Source organism: Convolutriloba macropyga, chromosome 1 (assembly GCF_964194025.1).
Source record: "Convolutriloba macropyga chromosome 1, txConMacr16.3, whole genome shotgun sequence".
In the NCBI taxonomy this organism is placed as follows: Eukaryota; Metazoa; Xenacoelomorpha; order Acoela; family Convolutidae; genus Convolutriloba; species Convolutriloba macropyga.
The window spans coordinates 46,990,941-47,006,694 of NC_134468.1; the positions used below are offsets into that span (position 1 = coordinate 46,990,941).

Genomic DNA, 15,754 nt, shown 5'->3' on the forward strand with positions numbered 1-15,754 from the left:
TGAAATAGAATCATGCACCGGAAAAACTCAAATCTTCTTTTTACCTCTTCCACGATCAGAAACAAATATTTTGCGTCTACCGCCAGTGCTCTTGGATTGCTAAGCACTATCTCTGGATCTTCAGTCTTCTTCGAGCGCAAGCAGCACATCTGAAAACTTTAGCTACTGGTATTGCAAACGTCAATCATTATAATTGTAAAGCAACAATGGTAAAACGTCAGTAAAACAGTAAAAGTGCCGCTGAGGATTTCAAAGAGTTTCTTTAAGATATTGACTATAATAAAGCATTTTATCCCGTTGTACTCGCATCAGAAGGTTTTTGAGAACCTTTGCGATTTATGTGTTCTTTATGGATATGGAGTCTCGATGGCGGGATGCAACAAAAGATTATTTAACTTTATGATACTCCCTAATATATTTTCATTAAATATAAGTCACGACACGACAAAGTTCGTTTTATTTTGATGAAATCCTCTAACTTATATTAGACTCTTTTAGTGCATATTTGCCGAAAAAAATTTGAACTATGTTCTTGTTGTTAAGGAGACCCTGGACAAACAAAAAGTGGCTGACTCGTTTGTTCACTCTCATAGGTAAAGCTGTATGAACACCAATGAGTTACCAATTAGTTAAACTAGAACCTGACGGCTTCTCTCGTTCAATCAAGGACAAAGCCTCGACGAATTTTGTGTCCAAATCAGCTATCTTCTTGTGGAGTTGATCACCGTTGGCCTCTCTGGTCTTTATCTCGGCTCTGAGCGACTTGGTGAGTTTGTCGAACCACTCATCCTGGTGTCTCTCAACAGAGTTGATAGCCTCATTCACCACATTGAGACTGTCCGTTATCTTCTGTTTCTCTGCCTGTTTAAAAAAACAGGCATTCCTACACACTAAATTTTTCTCGTGTTAATCACACAAAAAAATCGTGCATTGCCACATAATTTTTCGGAAAAAAGTGACAGACGAGAAAATGCCCAGTTACATGATTAAATCGTGAATTAGATTTTCGTGTGATAAAAAATCGTGTGACTTTACGCGATTTCACACCAGAGAGCTTTACAGTGTATCAACCAGTACCTGTTCCTAATGAATTATTATTCCGAAATTTTTGTTGTATAAGATGTTATTGTTATTGGTTTAAGTTATAATCGTATAAGACCCGACAAAACTTTTTATCGTATAAGACCCAATAATTTGACTCAGCCAGAAGTGCATAAGCTGATAATTGATGAATAGACATTTTTGCACGAAATGTGTCATTGAGGATGGAACCTCTAGAATAGCTAATTTTACTCCTATTTCAATTGCTGGACAATTTAACAAGTTTCTGCAGGTGCGGGGTAAAAACGTACTGATTGCTGCAAGGTAAGTTTCTAAGTTAATCATGGTGCTAGACAGATGCAGCTCGATAGTGATATTGGGGTAGTAAAATAAATTATGAAATTTTAAGAAGTGCAAACATAACCAACTATAGTCGAGCGAATTGCTCTCAAACGATCAGCGACCGGTATGCTTTGGTGGTAGCCAGCGGGGACTTAGGTATGCTAGCATTGGGGGGGGGGGGGGTGAGCGGAGTGGGGGTCTCAGTGCAGTGGGTGAGGGGGAATTGGGTTCGGAGGGCTGATCCACATTTCTAGGGCGGAGGAGGGTGGATGGGTCGAGGGGGGGGGGGGGGGCGAACTCTTAAAACTATCAACCTATCAACTGCCATCCACGCCATGAATTTATGTCACCTCAAAACAGTTACGGTTAATAGGATGCATTGCGACTAGTAAAGCGCACAGCTCTAAGAGAGCTGCTCAGCCACTTAATGCATTCCGGGATTTTCCTATCCATCCAGTTCTGAGGTTTTTGAGGACAAACAATTAAAAGCGTCAGACGAAAAATCTATAAAGTGAAAAATTGAACCAAAAAAGACGACAGCACTATTGTATTTGCAACAAACTTCGTTTGAGAAAACTAAAAATTTTCGTTTTCTGCATCAGCAAATCAAGCGCTGCAAGCCTAAAATAATTGACTAATAAAATGGCCTGAAAACATAAACGCACCAAAGTTGGGCAAAGCGAGGCAAATCAGCACGCTCAATTGATGGGTTTTGACAAGCTTATAAGCAAACCAACAATTTGATGCTGAATATCAAATATCTTTATCAAAATATTCTAGTTTACAGATTTTGGGTAACACTTGTAGTTAAACCGATGAGAATTATTTACCCAGGGTCACCTATATTTGCTAAGCAGTATTTATAACACTTTCATCATGTTTAATATAAAGGAAACAGTTCATGACAAATAAAACCCCAAGATAGAGAAGAAGAAACAAACACGTGTCAAAAATTTGCTCTTTTGAAAGATGCCTCGAAAAACGATTTTTGAAAGACAGTTCGAGTTCTTTCAAAAAGTCTGAGTTATACAGCCAGCTTCTTATACATGATGAATGCAAGCGGTTTTAACGATTGTAGCTGATTTAAACTTGTCACGTACAACAATTCACGACAAAAAGTCTGTTTTCAAATTTTAAAATCGGATGACATTTAAAAAGATAAAAAGCTCATGAATGGATTCGGATTGCGTGCATACAGCATATTTGTGCCAAAATCAGTACGTATTGAATCATGGTGTCACTGCAATTGTAGAATTTTGTACAATGCTTAGGCTCATTAGTTGGGGACAGAGTAGCGCCCAAAACTCGAACAAACTGAAAGGTGGTTTGATTGATCTCAGATTTCTATTGGAGGGTTCTAGTCCCCACAATTCTCTTGTCGAAAGTTGGAGACCCAACTTGAAATAAAAAACTGATTCAAGTAATCAAATAACGTGAAATGAGTAAACTAGTAACCAAATCTTTATCTTTGTAACCAAATCCACTCAAATGATAGATGATGTTCTCTATCACCGCAAAATATCTCTACCAAATCTCTCAAAGAAGCCGCCTGATCTAATAGCGGTTCACCCGTGTTCTGGTTTGGTTAAGTTGGCTCAATTCTTTCAACAAACTTTTTGCTTTCACAAATTCTGTACAAATCAACTCCTAAGCTACAGCTCTGTTATGGCACTGTTGTGGTAATGCTTTGGTTTCATTCGATAGTAACTTATCTGTAACAAGGTACAAAAAAGGACAATATCAAGAGAATTTGTCAACGTCGCAACTATATAGTATTTCAGTTCCCTTTTTTTGCGTAATGCTGTTATGAACTCAAATGATCAATTAAACGACCTAAACACCGTCTTTATTAATTGCCGACCTCAATTCAATTTGTTCTATCAAAACCAATGCAGCATCAGACTTCTGATGCTACCAATTAGTCAATCGGTCAAACTCAGTGTATTAGCCGTATTTGGAAGTTTATTATCGCCAATTTGTAATTCTAAAACAGTTTTCTCAAAGTGAAAACGAAAAAATTTGCAACTTGTATGTATTATCTCCCTAACAAATTCGACCGTGCTGAGGTGATACCCACTAATAAATTAAACTGCCACCACCAGAAAATCCATGCTGCATGCTCTCAATTTCAAATTCCACCTTACTTTGTGCCACGTATATCGTGTTTGACATTAGGTCTATAATTGCAAGCCAATAATCTAATTAAAAATCTGTGGGGAACCAATTGTCGAATTGCCAAACCCATCACCTTCATTTGCGACATTTTGTGATAAAGGTCAGTGTTTTTCAAATTCTAAGCATACCTTACCTATTCACAATCATTGTCCTTGACACCCCTATCACATTATTTCTTCTAGTATTTCGCCCATCAGACCATTTTGTGAACCATTGCCAATTACAAATGAATATCATTGGTACATAAAGCAACTACTACAGGACACGTGTCAATTTTTAGCAGCAGAATACAAATCAACAAATAAGAGCAATAGTTTTAAAATGATTACTCGGATTACAAATTTAATCATGAGGATATGATTTGAAACTTACACACATAAAGAGACAACTCAAAGCCAACTCAAAAACAACAAATTGGTTAGTCGAACCAAGAAACTTTTATCGTTTACACTGGTCATCTCATCAGAAGTTCATTTTTAGCATTATACCAGTAACATTAAACTCAACTAATTTGACTCAATCCACTCTTTAAAATTATGCAAAGGATAGTACTAGCAAATGATGTGAACATCCTGTTTTGCATAACAGACATATTTAATAACAAAAACAGGTTCCGGTATACAAGTACTGGTATTCTTTCAGCCCCTCCACAACAGTCTTTTGAATGCTAATTGTTTACGTTACAATCAAAGAGGCAACTAATCAATATAACTATAGTTTTCTATGTGTCAATGATTGAACACAGGAAGCAGTATCCGACATAAAAATAAAACGATACCAGAATGGTTAGAAGGAAGATTAATAAGACTGTGAGATCATCTCTACTCTTCAACTCGCGACATCCTTCTTCCTCCGTTATTTTAATTTCCAAGCCTCTCGAATGCCCTCATCGACATGCAGTGATTGGAATTGCCAAGCCAATCAACAGTTTCCCTAGTTACTTTGGGCATTACAAAACACTTCAGCTGTGTCCCAAGACACAAAGCCTCCAAAACTTCTTGATATCGCCATGACCTGTTCTTGCCCGCTACAATGATGAAGTTTGAAGGCTGCGCATCTGCATTCCTAACGTGTTATAGCTATTGGATCCATATCTTTCTGTGCGTTGGCCCAAAATTTCTGTCCATTTTCACCTGCAGTCCATTAGAAGAGAGAGTAGAAGTTTTTGTGATCAATGATAACCGAGATGCTACTCCATTGGACGTGTCGAACAAGTCTACTGTTTGCGATTGTATCAACACTGTAGGTTGTGACCTCTTAAGGGCAAAACCAGCACAACCATCATTTGCCTCAGCCAATTTTTCATGTTTTTCTAAACGACTTTATTCGACCCTATAAGCAACACGGCCTCCAGTCTGATCAACGGTGTCCTCTTCAAAAAAACGTCATACGCCCAAATTTTGTTTCCTCTAAGTGAATGAACGTAATCTCCTTCCTAGCATTTGGGCCACCCATTATTGATAAAACCTAGGTTCCCGAAAATTTAAGTTACTGCTTCTGGTCTCCTGAGAACATCCAACCAGCCCATTGTGCCAAGAGGGAAATTCGACAACCTCGTCCTCATCATTGGCACCTTCATATTCAGAAACACTCAAGACGCACGTGTCATGCTCTCCATCAGTCGCTGATGAGCAGTTTACATAGTACACAAAACACTCTGTAGTAATTACCTTCTCCACTTTTGACAGAAACTGTTCCATATTGGCCTCCCGTAGTCTTAATTGTTCTCGATTTCCCTTTCAATCTAAACCAAATTTCAAGGCGCTCTAGTTTCACTTGTGACGCGTTCCCTCTATCTTCACTCCTTCCTCTAGAGTTGACGTTGCTTATTCTCCATCCAGTATTGTTCTCCTAAATCTGTAGTTCGGCAGTGTTTTGATCTAAGAGCTCTTTTTTGCTCAAAATTAATCTATTTCCCATCCGTTGTCAAATTTTTTTTCTCCGCTTATCTCTTCTAACTTATTTGACCTAAGCTGCACTGCTTGCTCGTCATTCAAAAATAGTAGATATGAATTTGCTGAAAAGTCTGCAACTCAGAATCGTGAGTGCAACAATCTGCTTTCAATAACCCCACTCCAACATCATTGCTAGCAAAAATTTCGTCCGACTTTTTTACACACATTCTTTTTGTATCCCTTTTACTTTATCGTTCTGTCTATTAGATGGTTCTACCAAACCACTATTGCGCCTCCTTCCGTTTTGCACTCCATAATAATCCAATTCAAATACTGAAAATAACCGTTTGTCGAAGAAACTAAGGAACTCCTCTATAGGCAATGACGCCCATATGCTGTTATCGAAAGATGGAAACTCAAGTTGGACGTTTTAATAATAATTTGATTCAAGTAATCACATAACGTTAAATGAGTAAACAAGAAAAGTAAAAGATTACTAAAATTGAACAACAAATTTTTTATAACAGATGGTTCACAATTTCTTTTTGTTACCCGATCCACTTAATTGAGAAATGCTGTTCTCTATCACCGCAAAATATTCCTACTAAATCCCTCAATGAAGCCGCCTGATCTAATCACGGTTCTCCTGTGTTCTGGTTTTTTTAAGTTGATTCAATTTTTTCAACAAACTTTTGGCTTTCACAAATTCTGTACAGATCAACTCCTAAGCTACAGCTCTCTTATGGTACTGTTGTGGTAATGCTTTAATACTACTCCATAGTATTCTGGTAATAATTTACAAAAATGGACAATAACAAGAGATTTCGTCAACATCGCAACGGTATACGTCTTCAGTTCACCTTTTTCGGCGTAATTTTGTTATGACTTCAAATGAACAACCGAATCTAGCAATTAATCAATTGGTCAAACTCTCAACTCAAGATATAAGCCAAATTTGGAAGTTAAATATCCCCCATTTGTAATTCTAAAACAATTTTCAAAGTGACAACGCGAAACTCGACCCTTAGTGCGTACTAACTCCATACAAAAATTTATGGTGCTGAGTTAAATACCTGATAAAAACTAATTGTTTAAACCTGGTCCCGCCAGAAAATTAATGTTGCATACTCTCAACTTCAAATTGCACCGTATTTAGTTCCATATATATTGGGTTCGCCAAATTGCGTTTAATTGCAAGCTAACAGGCTTACTAACAATTTGTGGGGAACCGATCTTCGAAATTCCAGTCCCCCCACTTTCAACTCCGACACTTTGTGATGAAAAAGTCAGATCCTCCAATTTCTACAGCAATGAAGCCAAACTCACAAAAAAAGATATAAATGATATTGTATATGTTGGCTCCGCGTTAATCAAAGTAACAAAAATTTATACAGAAGAATCTCAAAGAGCAAAGCCCTTCAACAGAAATGTTGTCAGAGGTCTTCTATTGCAAATGAGGCCTTTAAAAGTTTAAACTAATGGAGTTTGCGAAATTTTTGGTAATGTTGTTTGTGATTCTTGAAAACAATTAGCGCTTGAAAGTTGAGTTTGTAAAACTATTCAACCAATTTTCTCATTGTTAACAGGAGGACCTGTAAACAATCCTCGTATATAGGTTATCAATGAAGGACAGGGAAGTCTTAATGCATTCTGTCTTTTTTGCAAATTTTGATTAAACGACAAAGATATATAGTGCAAACAAATTTGAGTGCAAACAAATAAGAGGTTAACACCTTCTCAGAACTGCGGTTTACGAATCGCAATATCGCAAATGTCATAGCCTGGATTCGAAAAGGGGGTTTCAAGATCATCTACTCCATAAAAAGGGATTCCTGCTCCGACATGCTTAAGGTATTGACTGTTTAATAGCAGTTGCCTGCGAAATTTTTTATAAGAACTTTCAAAGACTTGTATTTTTTTCTATCCATTATTTTGTTTGCTTACTTTACGAATGACTGTTACATAGGGAGTTGATCTTGAAACCCTCTTGTCGAATCAAAGCTATGACAATTGCGATTTGTAAACCGCAGTTTTGAGAAGGTGTTAACCTCTTATTTGTTTGCACTCAAATTTGTTCACGCTATAAATCTTTGTCTTCTAATCAAAATTTGCAAAAAAGACAGAACGCATTAAGACTTCCCTGTCCTTCAATGGTTACCTATATACGAGGATTGTTTACAGGTCCTCCTGTTAACAATGAGAAAATTGGTTGAATAGTTTTACAAACTCCACTTTCAAGCGCTAATTGTTTTCAAGAATCACAAACAACATTACCAAAAAATTGGCTTAATTAAGCAAACAATTGGCTTAACGTTTTAAAGGCTTCATTTGCAATGGAAGACTTCTGACAACATTTCTGTTGAAGAGCTTTTCTTTTTGAGATTCTTCTGTTTTAATTTTTGTTACTTTGATTAATGCGGAGTCAACATATACAATATCGTCTATATCTGTTTGGTGACTTAAGCTTCATTGCTGTAGAAATTGGAGAATCTGACTTTGATCACAAAGTGTCGGAGTTGAAAGTGATGGGACCGGAGTTTCGAAGACCGTTTCCTTCACTAACAAAAAGTAATAAAAACAGCTTTTCGTAGATCTTTTGAAATTAAGTTGCAGTAGTACTCAAAACTACTATACAAACTCGGGTGAGAGTTTTAGTCATAATAACGTATTACAATAACAATATCATAATAACATATCACAATAACATAGTCTCCTCCCTCTCTGAGCTGAATAAGTTGCTAGACGTCGGGTTTGGAAAACTACTTAGTTTCAGAGAGTTAGTAAACCCTAAACGAGCAGTATTTGTTCATACAACTAATCCAGGTTTGTGACGGATGAGGAACAAATTTGCCACTTACTAATGAATTTTAGAGAAAAGAGAGAGTTTCAAGAAAATTTCACAAGGACTCATTAGATATGCATAACTGATCTCACACGCTAGTTTAAATCTGCGGAGGAACAAATAATCAAATTGTAAGAAGAAACTAAACATCGAGCCTCTTCTAGGAAATTGAAATAAATTAAGACCAAGAGCTATCAAATCGAAAAAGATGTTTTTGTAGCGTTAATAAAAAATCACCAAAGACATTTCGAGTCAGTCAGAGCAATAGCTGCTTAATACAGATAGACAAATAAATCGTTGTCATCTAATCGAACATTCCTACAGATGTTTCCGGTGACAAAAAAATTTTTTGAGAAGAAACTTTTCTCCTTTATTCCCATTTTTTAATCACGGGCGAGATACGTTCGAAACGGTTTTCAATTAAATGGTTCATTTATCTCAAGCGTTCAAACAGCCACCGCAAGATGACAAATGGGCAAAATAAGGAGAAATGTAACGAAAGTACGCAAAAAAGAAAAAAAACTAGCCACAGATTCTAGAGTTAACGAGCTGTGAAATTACACTGCTTGTTTGTACTTAACGTCCTCAAAAAATGGAAAGCTTTCCAAAAAAAGAGGGTTAGCATTAAGTTCTCATATTTTTTAAGTTTGTGTACAATAATGGTTTTGATTCCAGCGAAGTTCAATGCGTGCGATCTCAAATCCAGGATAAACAGTTACAACCTAAACAATCACTGTCAAAATTGACTTACCTTTTTAGCCTTTTTGTACTGTTGCAGGTCTTCTTTGCTCTTGTCTCTCATCTCTCCAATTGAGTCCCTCAATTCCTCCTTGATTGATTTCTCCCCATTTAGACGGCTGTCCCTCTCCTCGTTCAAACTCTACAAGGAATAAGCTAAAGTTCAATTGCTAGAACTCGTTGCTAGTTCCATGGAAAATTTATTGGTATGCAGATCTTTTCCTAGTCAACATTTCAATTCTACGAAAAGAGAAAATGTCAGCGGGTGGATGATAATGAACAAGTTCCAAAAGAAAGGGCAGAAAGTTAGAATTCAGACCAAAATCTATAACATAGCCGGCCGATCGCCGGAATAGCTGCGAAAGAATAGACTTGCCTGTCGTATAATAGAGACAGAAACAGAAACAGATCTAAACTGAAAAAAAATCGACGCCTCTCAAAATCCTAGGTAAAAAACATTCAGCGATAAATTAATAAAGCGTATTAATATTCACTCCGAAGAAGCCTTTTATTAGGGACCATTATTGCACACATAAGTTCCTCTGACCTTTAACTAATTCAAATTCAACTCAAGTTGTAAATTGTAAAAGTCATTTTATTGAGTGAGGTAAGTCACTTATGATCAAAATCTTATCACGCAAATGATCTTAAAACCTTTGCTAGAGCGAGAATGAGAAATGACGTCACGCGCGCAAACGCCGTTAGTGAGAGGAAGAAGTCATTTAGAAATGTGACTTTTTCAGCTTTGCTGTCGGAACAAATGTGAAACGAAAAAGAGCGTCAGGCGACTTAACAAAAAACATAGCAGGACAAATCCTGACGTACAATTCAAAGAATTCTCATTGACTAAAAAAACTAGACCTAGAACGCCTTATAATTGAATTGGGAAAACCATTTAAAGAAACAGAGCAAAATAATAATAAATAACAGAAAACAATGTCAAAATTCCGCATGTGAACAAAAAACCACCAGCGAGAAATGAAAATTTGGTTCAAACAAAAATTAGGCCAAGAATGAACTATGAATGGATTGGGAAAACGATTTAGAAAAAAATCCGATCCAAAAAATCGAAAAAACGATTAAAAAATCATAGTAAAATTGCCACATGTGAAGAAAAAACCACTAGCGAGAAAGCGAATTTTTGCTCAAACACCGGTTTCTTACTCTACTTTGAAATTAGAGCAAGAAAATGTCGCGTCGCAAAAGCACTCGCTTTTTCGCTCCACTTCCTGTTTCGGTGAGACCAAAATCATCACTCCACATTACACGGCAGAGGTATACCCCAAAGTTTGCGCCTTAGTAAAATTCGCTCAAAATTAAGATACATAAAATGAATGAAATTAGGAGACCTCCTCTGTATCTTTTTTTCGGAAAAGGGTTTTCGCCAATTTTGCAAAGTAAAAGAATTTTAAAATTGTACAATAGGTGACAATCTTTTAGCACCTTTCCTCTTTTTTAGATATCTATTCTTCGCATTAAAAGTATCTATAATCCTAACTAAACGCGCTCTTTTTGGGCATGCAAAGTGATTTAATTGAAAATTGAATTGAAGTTTTCAAATCTTTAAAGTGATTTAAATAAAAGCAACTTTATATATATGGTGTTATCTTCCAATTGATGTACTGGTGTAGATTCAATGAACCGGGTAGGAACCCTTTGATAAGATGTAATAAGTACTATTAGTAGTAATAAAGCTTTAATAATCACTGTAATGCTCAAATATGCTCCTCAAATTATGCCATTTGCGGATTATAGTGCGAAATCGAATTACCTTTCGTGCGAAAAAGCGATACATAAATGGAGCAGATTCGTTACACAAAACCCGCGAAAATTAGGATACATAGCTTGTGCTTTGAATTGGTGGCTTTATTTTGGTCACTTTTGCGAACACGGGTTGTGCAATTCCCTTTAATTTTGCCTGTTTTTCTAAAGTAGCTATTTTCTGCAATATTGTTGCATTTGCATGCATGCAATGTATTAACATAGGAAAAACGAACATGAGATACACAGATCGGGCATTTTTGCCCGTGACGATTTGGGTATACCTCTGGGACTTAATGCAATTTGACTTCAAAAATCATGAAAATGTGTGAACAGATCTTAAAAAAAAGACAGCGCTCCATTACAATTCAAATTGTTTGAATTGTAAAAAAAACCAAGAGCACCGCAATATAGCTCCACTCAGCTTACAGCTTCGCAGCTATAAAAACTTTGTGGACAATTTTGGCTGAGGGAGGTATTTCCAACAGACAAGGTCCCGACTGGAAATTTGAGACAATGAATTTGAATTTTATACACAAGATCGAAAACATTTAAATTAAAGCCGGAAAAATGAAAATAGATGAAAAAAATGGAAAAATCATCCAATTTTCTAATTTTTATGCGATATTGCCATTTTGTTTCAACTAACCGTCAACACTATTAAAATAAACCCCTTAAAATTACACTTTTTAAACACTTGTTAATTGGTGAAATACTGTACCAAATTTTTATTTTCACTTTTCCCAGTTATCTTTTGGGCAACTACTGGACCCGGCCCTCACCTTCTCCAGGTGGTTGATCTTAGCCGAAGTCTCATCTTTCATCTTCATCTCACTATCATGCAACTTGCGTCTGAATTCGTCTAAAAACCGGCTAATCTGGTCATTCAGCTTACTGCTCTCTGTCTCGAACAGAGTAGTCATGTCCTGTCTCACTTTGCCGGACTCGTGTTGCATGTCAGCGTAACTTCGTTGCAAGTCACTCGTTGAAAATTGTAGGTCTGCTAGTCTAGAACAATTGTGCGTGAATACTTTAGTCAACAAAAAATCAGTCAGAACGGATTGTTTTTTTTTCTATCAGCTTTCCCCCGGATATAACCAAAACTTCTTCAACGGCTCTTCATGACTAATTCAATGATAAACTGAATTTAAAAAATTATAATAACAATTTCTCATTTTAGCGATATTATTGTATCATAAAAGTCAAACAGCGAGCTTCATTTTCATGTCACAGATTAAAAATAGGTAGAATTGCAATTTGAAATTCAAAGATAAAACTTTTGCATGTTTTAGCTGATTACATAATAGCGCGTGAGAAACAAAAGTCAAAGTCAAAGAATAAATACTTGCGATTGACTAGCTGGTCTGAGTTCCTCCTCTCTGACTCTTCTTTCATTGTCTTGCTCTTCAAATCATTCAGAATTCCAGTGAACTCAGCGAGCCTGAAAAGTTTCCCTTTTCCGTGTTTAAAAATGGTATGATCAAAAAAGACCTCTGGTCAGTAAGGGAATTAGCATGAAACGTAATTTATATATATATATATATATATATATATATATATATATATATATATTAAAAGCGAAAATTGATTTGCGCTCTAGAACAAAGACTTCTGAACTCTCATTGAAATTCTCATTGACTAATTTCTTATTGACGAATAAGTGTGGATAAATTAAACCCTGAACAATGGTTTAACTACCAGTTCAAAAAGTCTATTCTCACCACTAGGCAAACAGGAGCAATAAAAAATAATGGACCTGTTGTCAACTTGTGTCTTCAGCTGGTGATTGGAGTAGTCCAAGTCACTCTGATACTCCTGCGACTTCTTGAACTGGTCCATCTGCAAAAGACAATTTTCCTTCACATATCAAGTTGGACTCAACTATCAAGTGATCTCTGGCTCTTTTTCAACTTTGCACTTTTTCAACTGAAACCCGGCACATTTCTTGCAAAGGTTTTGAAAAAAGCATCGAACTTTTTGCATGATCTTATTATATAGCCATAAGTAAGTCTCACAATCAGTTCAGAACATAATGAGCTTAATTATTCTTCTTATTTGAACTGAATAATTAAAGTAGTCAGCATGATATTTATCATAGAAGAGCATTAACATTTAGCTTTGCTAAAAACAACCCAGATCTTTTTTTAAAAATAGACCCAAGTCAGTAGTTATGAATAGTAAATTCGTTTTCTATGGCTTATTTTTCTCTGTAAACAGTTGACAAACGTCAATAATGATAAATTTAATCAGAATTAAACAATCGACTACTATCTGGGTTTTTACAATTAAATTACTAATGATACTGACACGCACAACTTGAATGGGCTCTATCCCCCCCATTCATTTAACCACGCATACCTTAACACCGCATCATTTCACCTCATAAAGTAGCAGTAGGCATCATAGGCAGAAATGACGCAGAATGAACGCGAGGCAGAATAAACGCGAGGCATTCCAAATAATTATAGTACCAACTGTGTAAAAGGTTAAAATTGGGGTGAAATGAAGCGGTGACGTGTAGGATGTTACCCAAATAGGGATGAAAAAGCAGCACACCAATAAAAGAAAAACTTTGAAATTTACCGATGAAATTAGATTATCATGGACGACTGCATGGAAAAACTTTCCATTTCCACTAGCCTCCAGAAAATTTTAATTTTAAAGATTAATTTTATCACTTGCACAGTCCTGCAAAACTTGAAAGAACATAATCAACAACTAAAACGTAAGAACGGCAGTAATAATGTGAAAACCATAGTCATACTGAAAACGTCACCAGAGAGATAGAGGGAAGACTATAAAATGACAAATAAATTATAAAAACAACGCATTTAAGCAATTAAAAACATAAGGTGACAACGGAAAAGATTGCATTTGTAAAACCGGGCTTAATTTAATAGGGCCGCATGAAAAGTTTCGATTTGCAAAGACAACAAAAAGAACTACAAATATTGCAGGTATCAGAAATCTCTAAAAGGTAATAAAAAAATTCATAGTGTCAAAGTCATAAAAGCATTGATTGATACACAAAGCATATAGAAAAACCGACTTCACAAAAAAACGGGTTGGACCTGCAATGAATGAGTCTAGCCCTTAGAATCCGTTAAATGTCGATGCCCTTAAAATTGTAAGCTATTCACTGAAATGTTTCATTAGTTCAATTTGGACTCCATTCAACGCCAAAGTACCTTTTCTTTAATTTGATAATCTGAAAAGAGACATAAAATAAACTCAACAACAGGCAAATGTTTGAAAATCATGAAATTGTCATTAAAAACTCGTTGTGGCAAAGTCATAAAGCCATAGATAAAAAACCGCTGAAAAGACGCTAAACAACTTAACGAGACTACGCTACAGGATAACAGCAATGAGACCAAAGCTGTAATTGCATCCACTGCGCATCTATCAAAACCTCGCAATTGTTCTAAATCGTAGAGTATTAAAAATTTTGGCAAAAATTTAATATATCAAAAAATGATGCTTTACATAATTGCCGATTTATTTAGCGAAAGGCCGGAAAAACTTTAGTTCAGGAAAATTTCTTAGTTATCGGAGGAAACTTTAGACCTCATCTTAATAAACGAAGATTGCGTCAGAAGTTTTTAGGATGGTAAACTTGGACAAAGTGTGCCAAAGCAGCATATCTGGCGCAAAAATTACGGAAGGGGTGAACTAAACGATGGAAATCCAAGATATTCAGACTGGCCATAGAACATGTGCCTTGAAATTCAGACTGGCCATAGAGCGTGCGCCATGATATTCAGACTGACCATAGAGCATGTGCCATAATGTTCAGGTTAACAGAAAAGTGAATTCCATAATGTTCAGAGTAACAGAGTCAAAAACCCCAATATGTTCAGGGTAACAGAGGAGTAAATGCCATAATTTTTAGGGTAACAGAAGAGTAAATGCCATAATGTTCACGATAACAGAAGGCTAAATGCCATAATGTTCAGGATAACAGAAGGGTACATGCAACAATGTTCAGTTTAACAGAAGAATAAACGCGATAGTGTTGGTTAATATTCATAATGAACATTCTATAATATGTCATGACAGGTGTTCTGTGCATTATGGAAGATATACCGGAAAATTCATGATTCAGCTCTGAAGTGTAATGACACGTAAGTCCTGGTACGTACAAACTTCCTGATAGCCCAAAATTCATCCAGATAAGAAACGTGTGAAACTGAAATAAACCCAGGTTAATCGGCAAAAATTTTGAATTTCGACACAAATCCTGATTAAGATATGACACCTCTTGAATCAAGTCTCGATCATGAATGGACCCGTCGTGCCTCCAATTAATATGAAAAAATACTAGGGATACGAAGTACGGGAATTTGAAAACTGTTCAAATGAACATCAAAAACAGGTTTTTCATATTGATATGAGCATGTATGCATACTGAAAATAATCTATATAGCTTGCCCAATATAAGCACCAAAAAGTTAATTTAAAAATCAAAATTTTATTCACTTGGAGGAAATTTCGTCGAAGCTCAACATTGGGTAAGATTGAAATACTGCTTACCGGAAGTTTAGAAGTTATATTTGGCACCACGAGCGAGTAAAATCATCTAATGTGAATTAAGCTTAATTTATACGTCCGAAGTGAGAGTAAGAGAATAAAACTGAACAAGATCAAAATGGTTGTTTTTATTCAAGTATCACAGTAAGTCTTTGTCTGAAACAAATCATCGCAGACTTGAACCTTTCCTTAGAACTCAAAAAAGATGTCGGCAAAAGTTTTCCGGTTCAATTGCGCTAATAAGTTTACTTGTGTATTTGTGTAGCTTTTTTGTCAAAAAGCTAATAGAAACAACAAATGCAATCCTCAGTCAATCTAGGACTCACGGAAAGCCAGGTTTTTGAAAGCTAGGTGTTCACATGATCAAAAGCTCCGACGAAAGGACATATCGAAGAGAAGACATGCGACTTGTTTTGATTGAGCGCTGATT

General features: G+C 36.1%; 1 protein-coding gene across 2 annotated transcripts in view; it reads right to left on the minus strand.

Annotated features, from left to right (window-relative positions):
• LOC142339670 (uncharacterized) overlaps positions 1-15,754 on the minus strand; it is a 41,713-nt gene that overhangs the window by 18,158 nt on the left and 7,801 nt on the right. For both annotated transcript variants that reach the window (XM_075389897.1, XM_075389888.1), the window contains exons 5-9: positions 12,551-12,633; positions 12,140-12,235; positions 11,577-11,802; positions 9,047-9,175; positions 642-861 (exon numbers count right to left, since the gene is read on the minus strand). In XM_075389897.1, the coding sequence (XP_075246012.1) occupies positions 642-861; positions 9,047-9,175; positions 11,577-11,802; positions 12,140-12,235; positions 12,551-12,633 (754 nt within the window). The remainder of the gene's footprint in view (positions 1-641; positions 862-9,046; positions 9,176-11,576; positions 11,803-12,139; positions 12,236-12,550; positions 12,634-15,754) is intronic.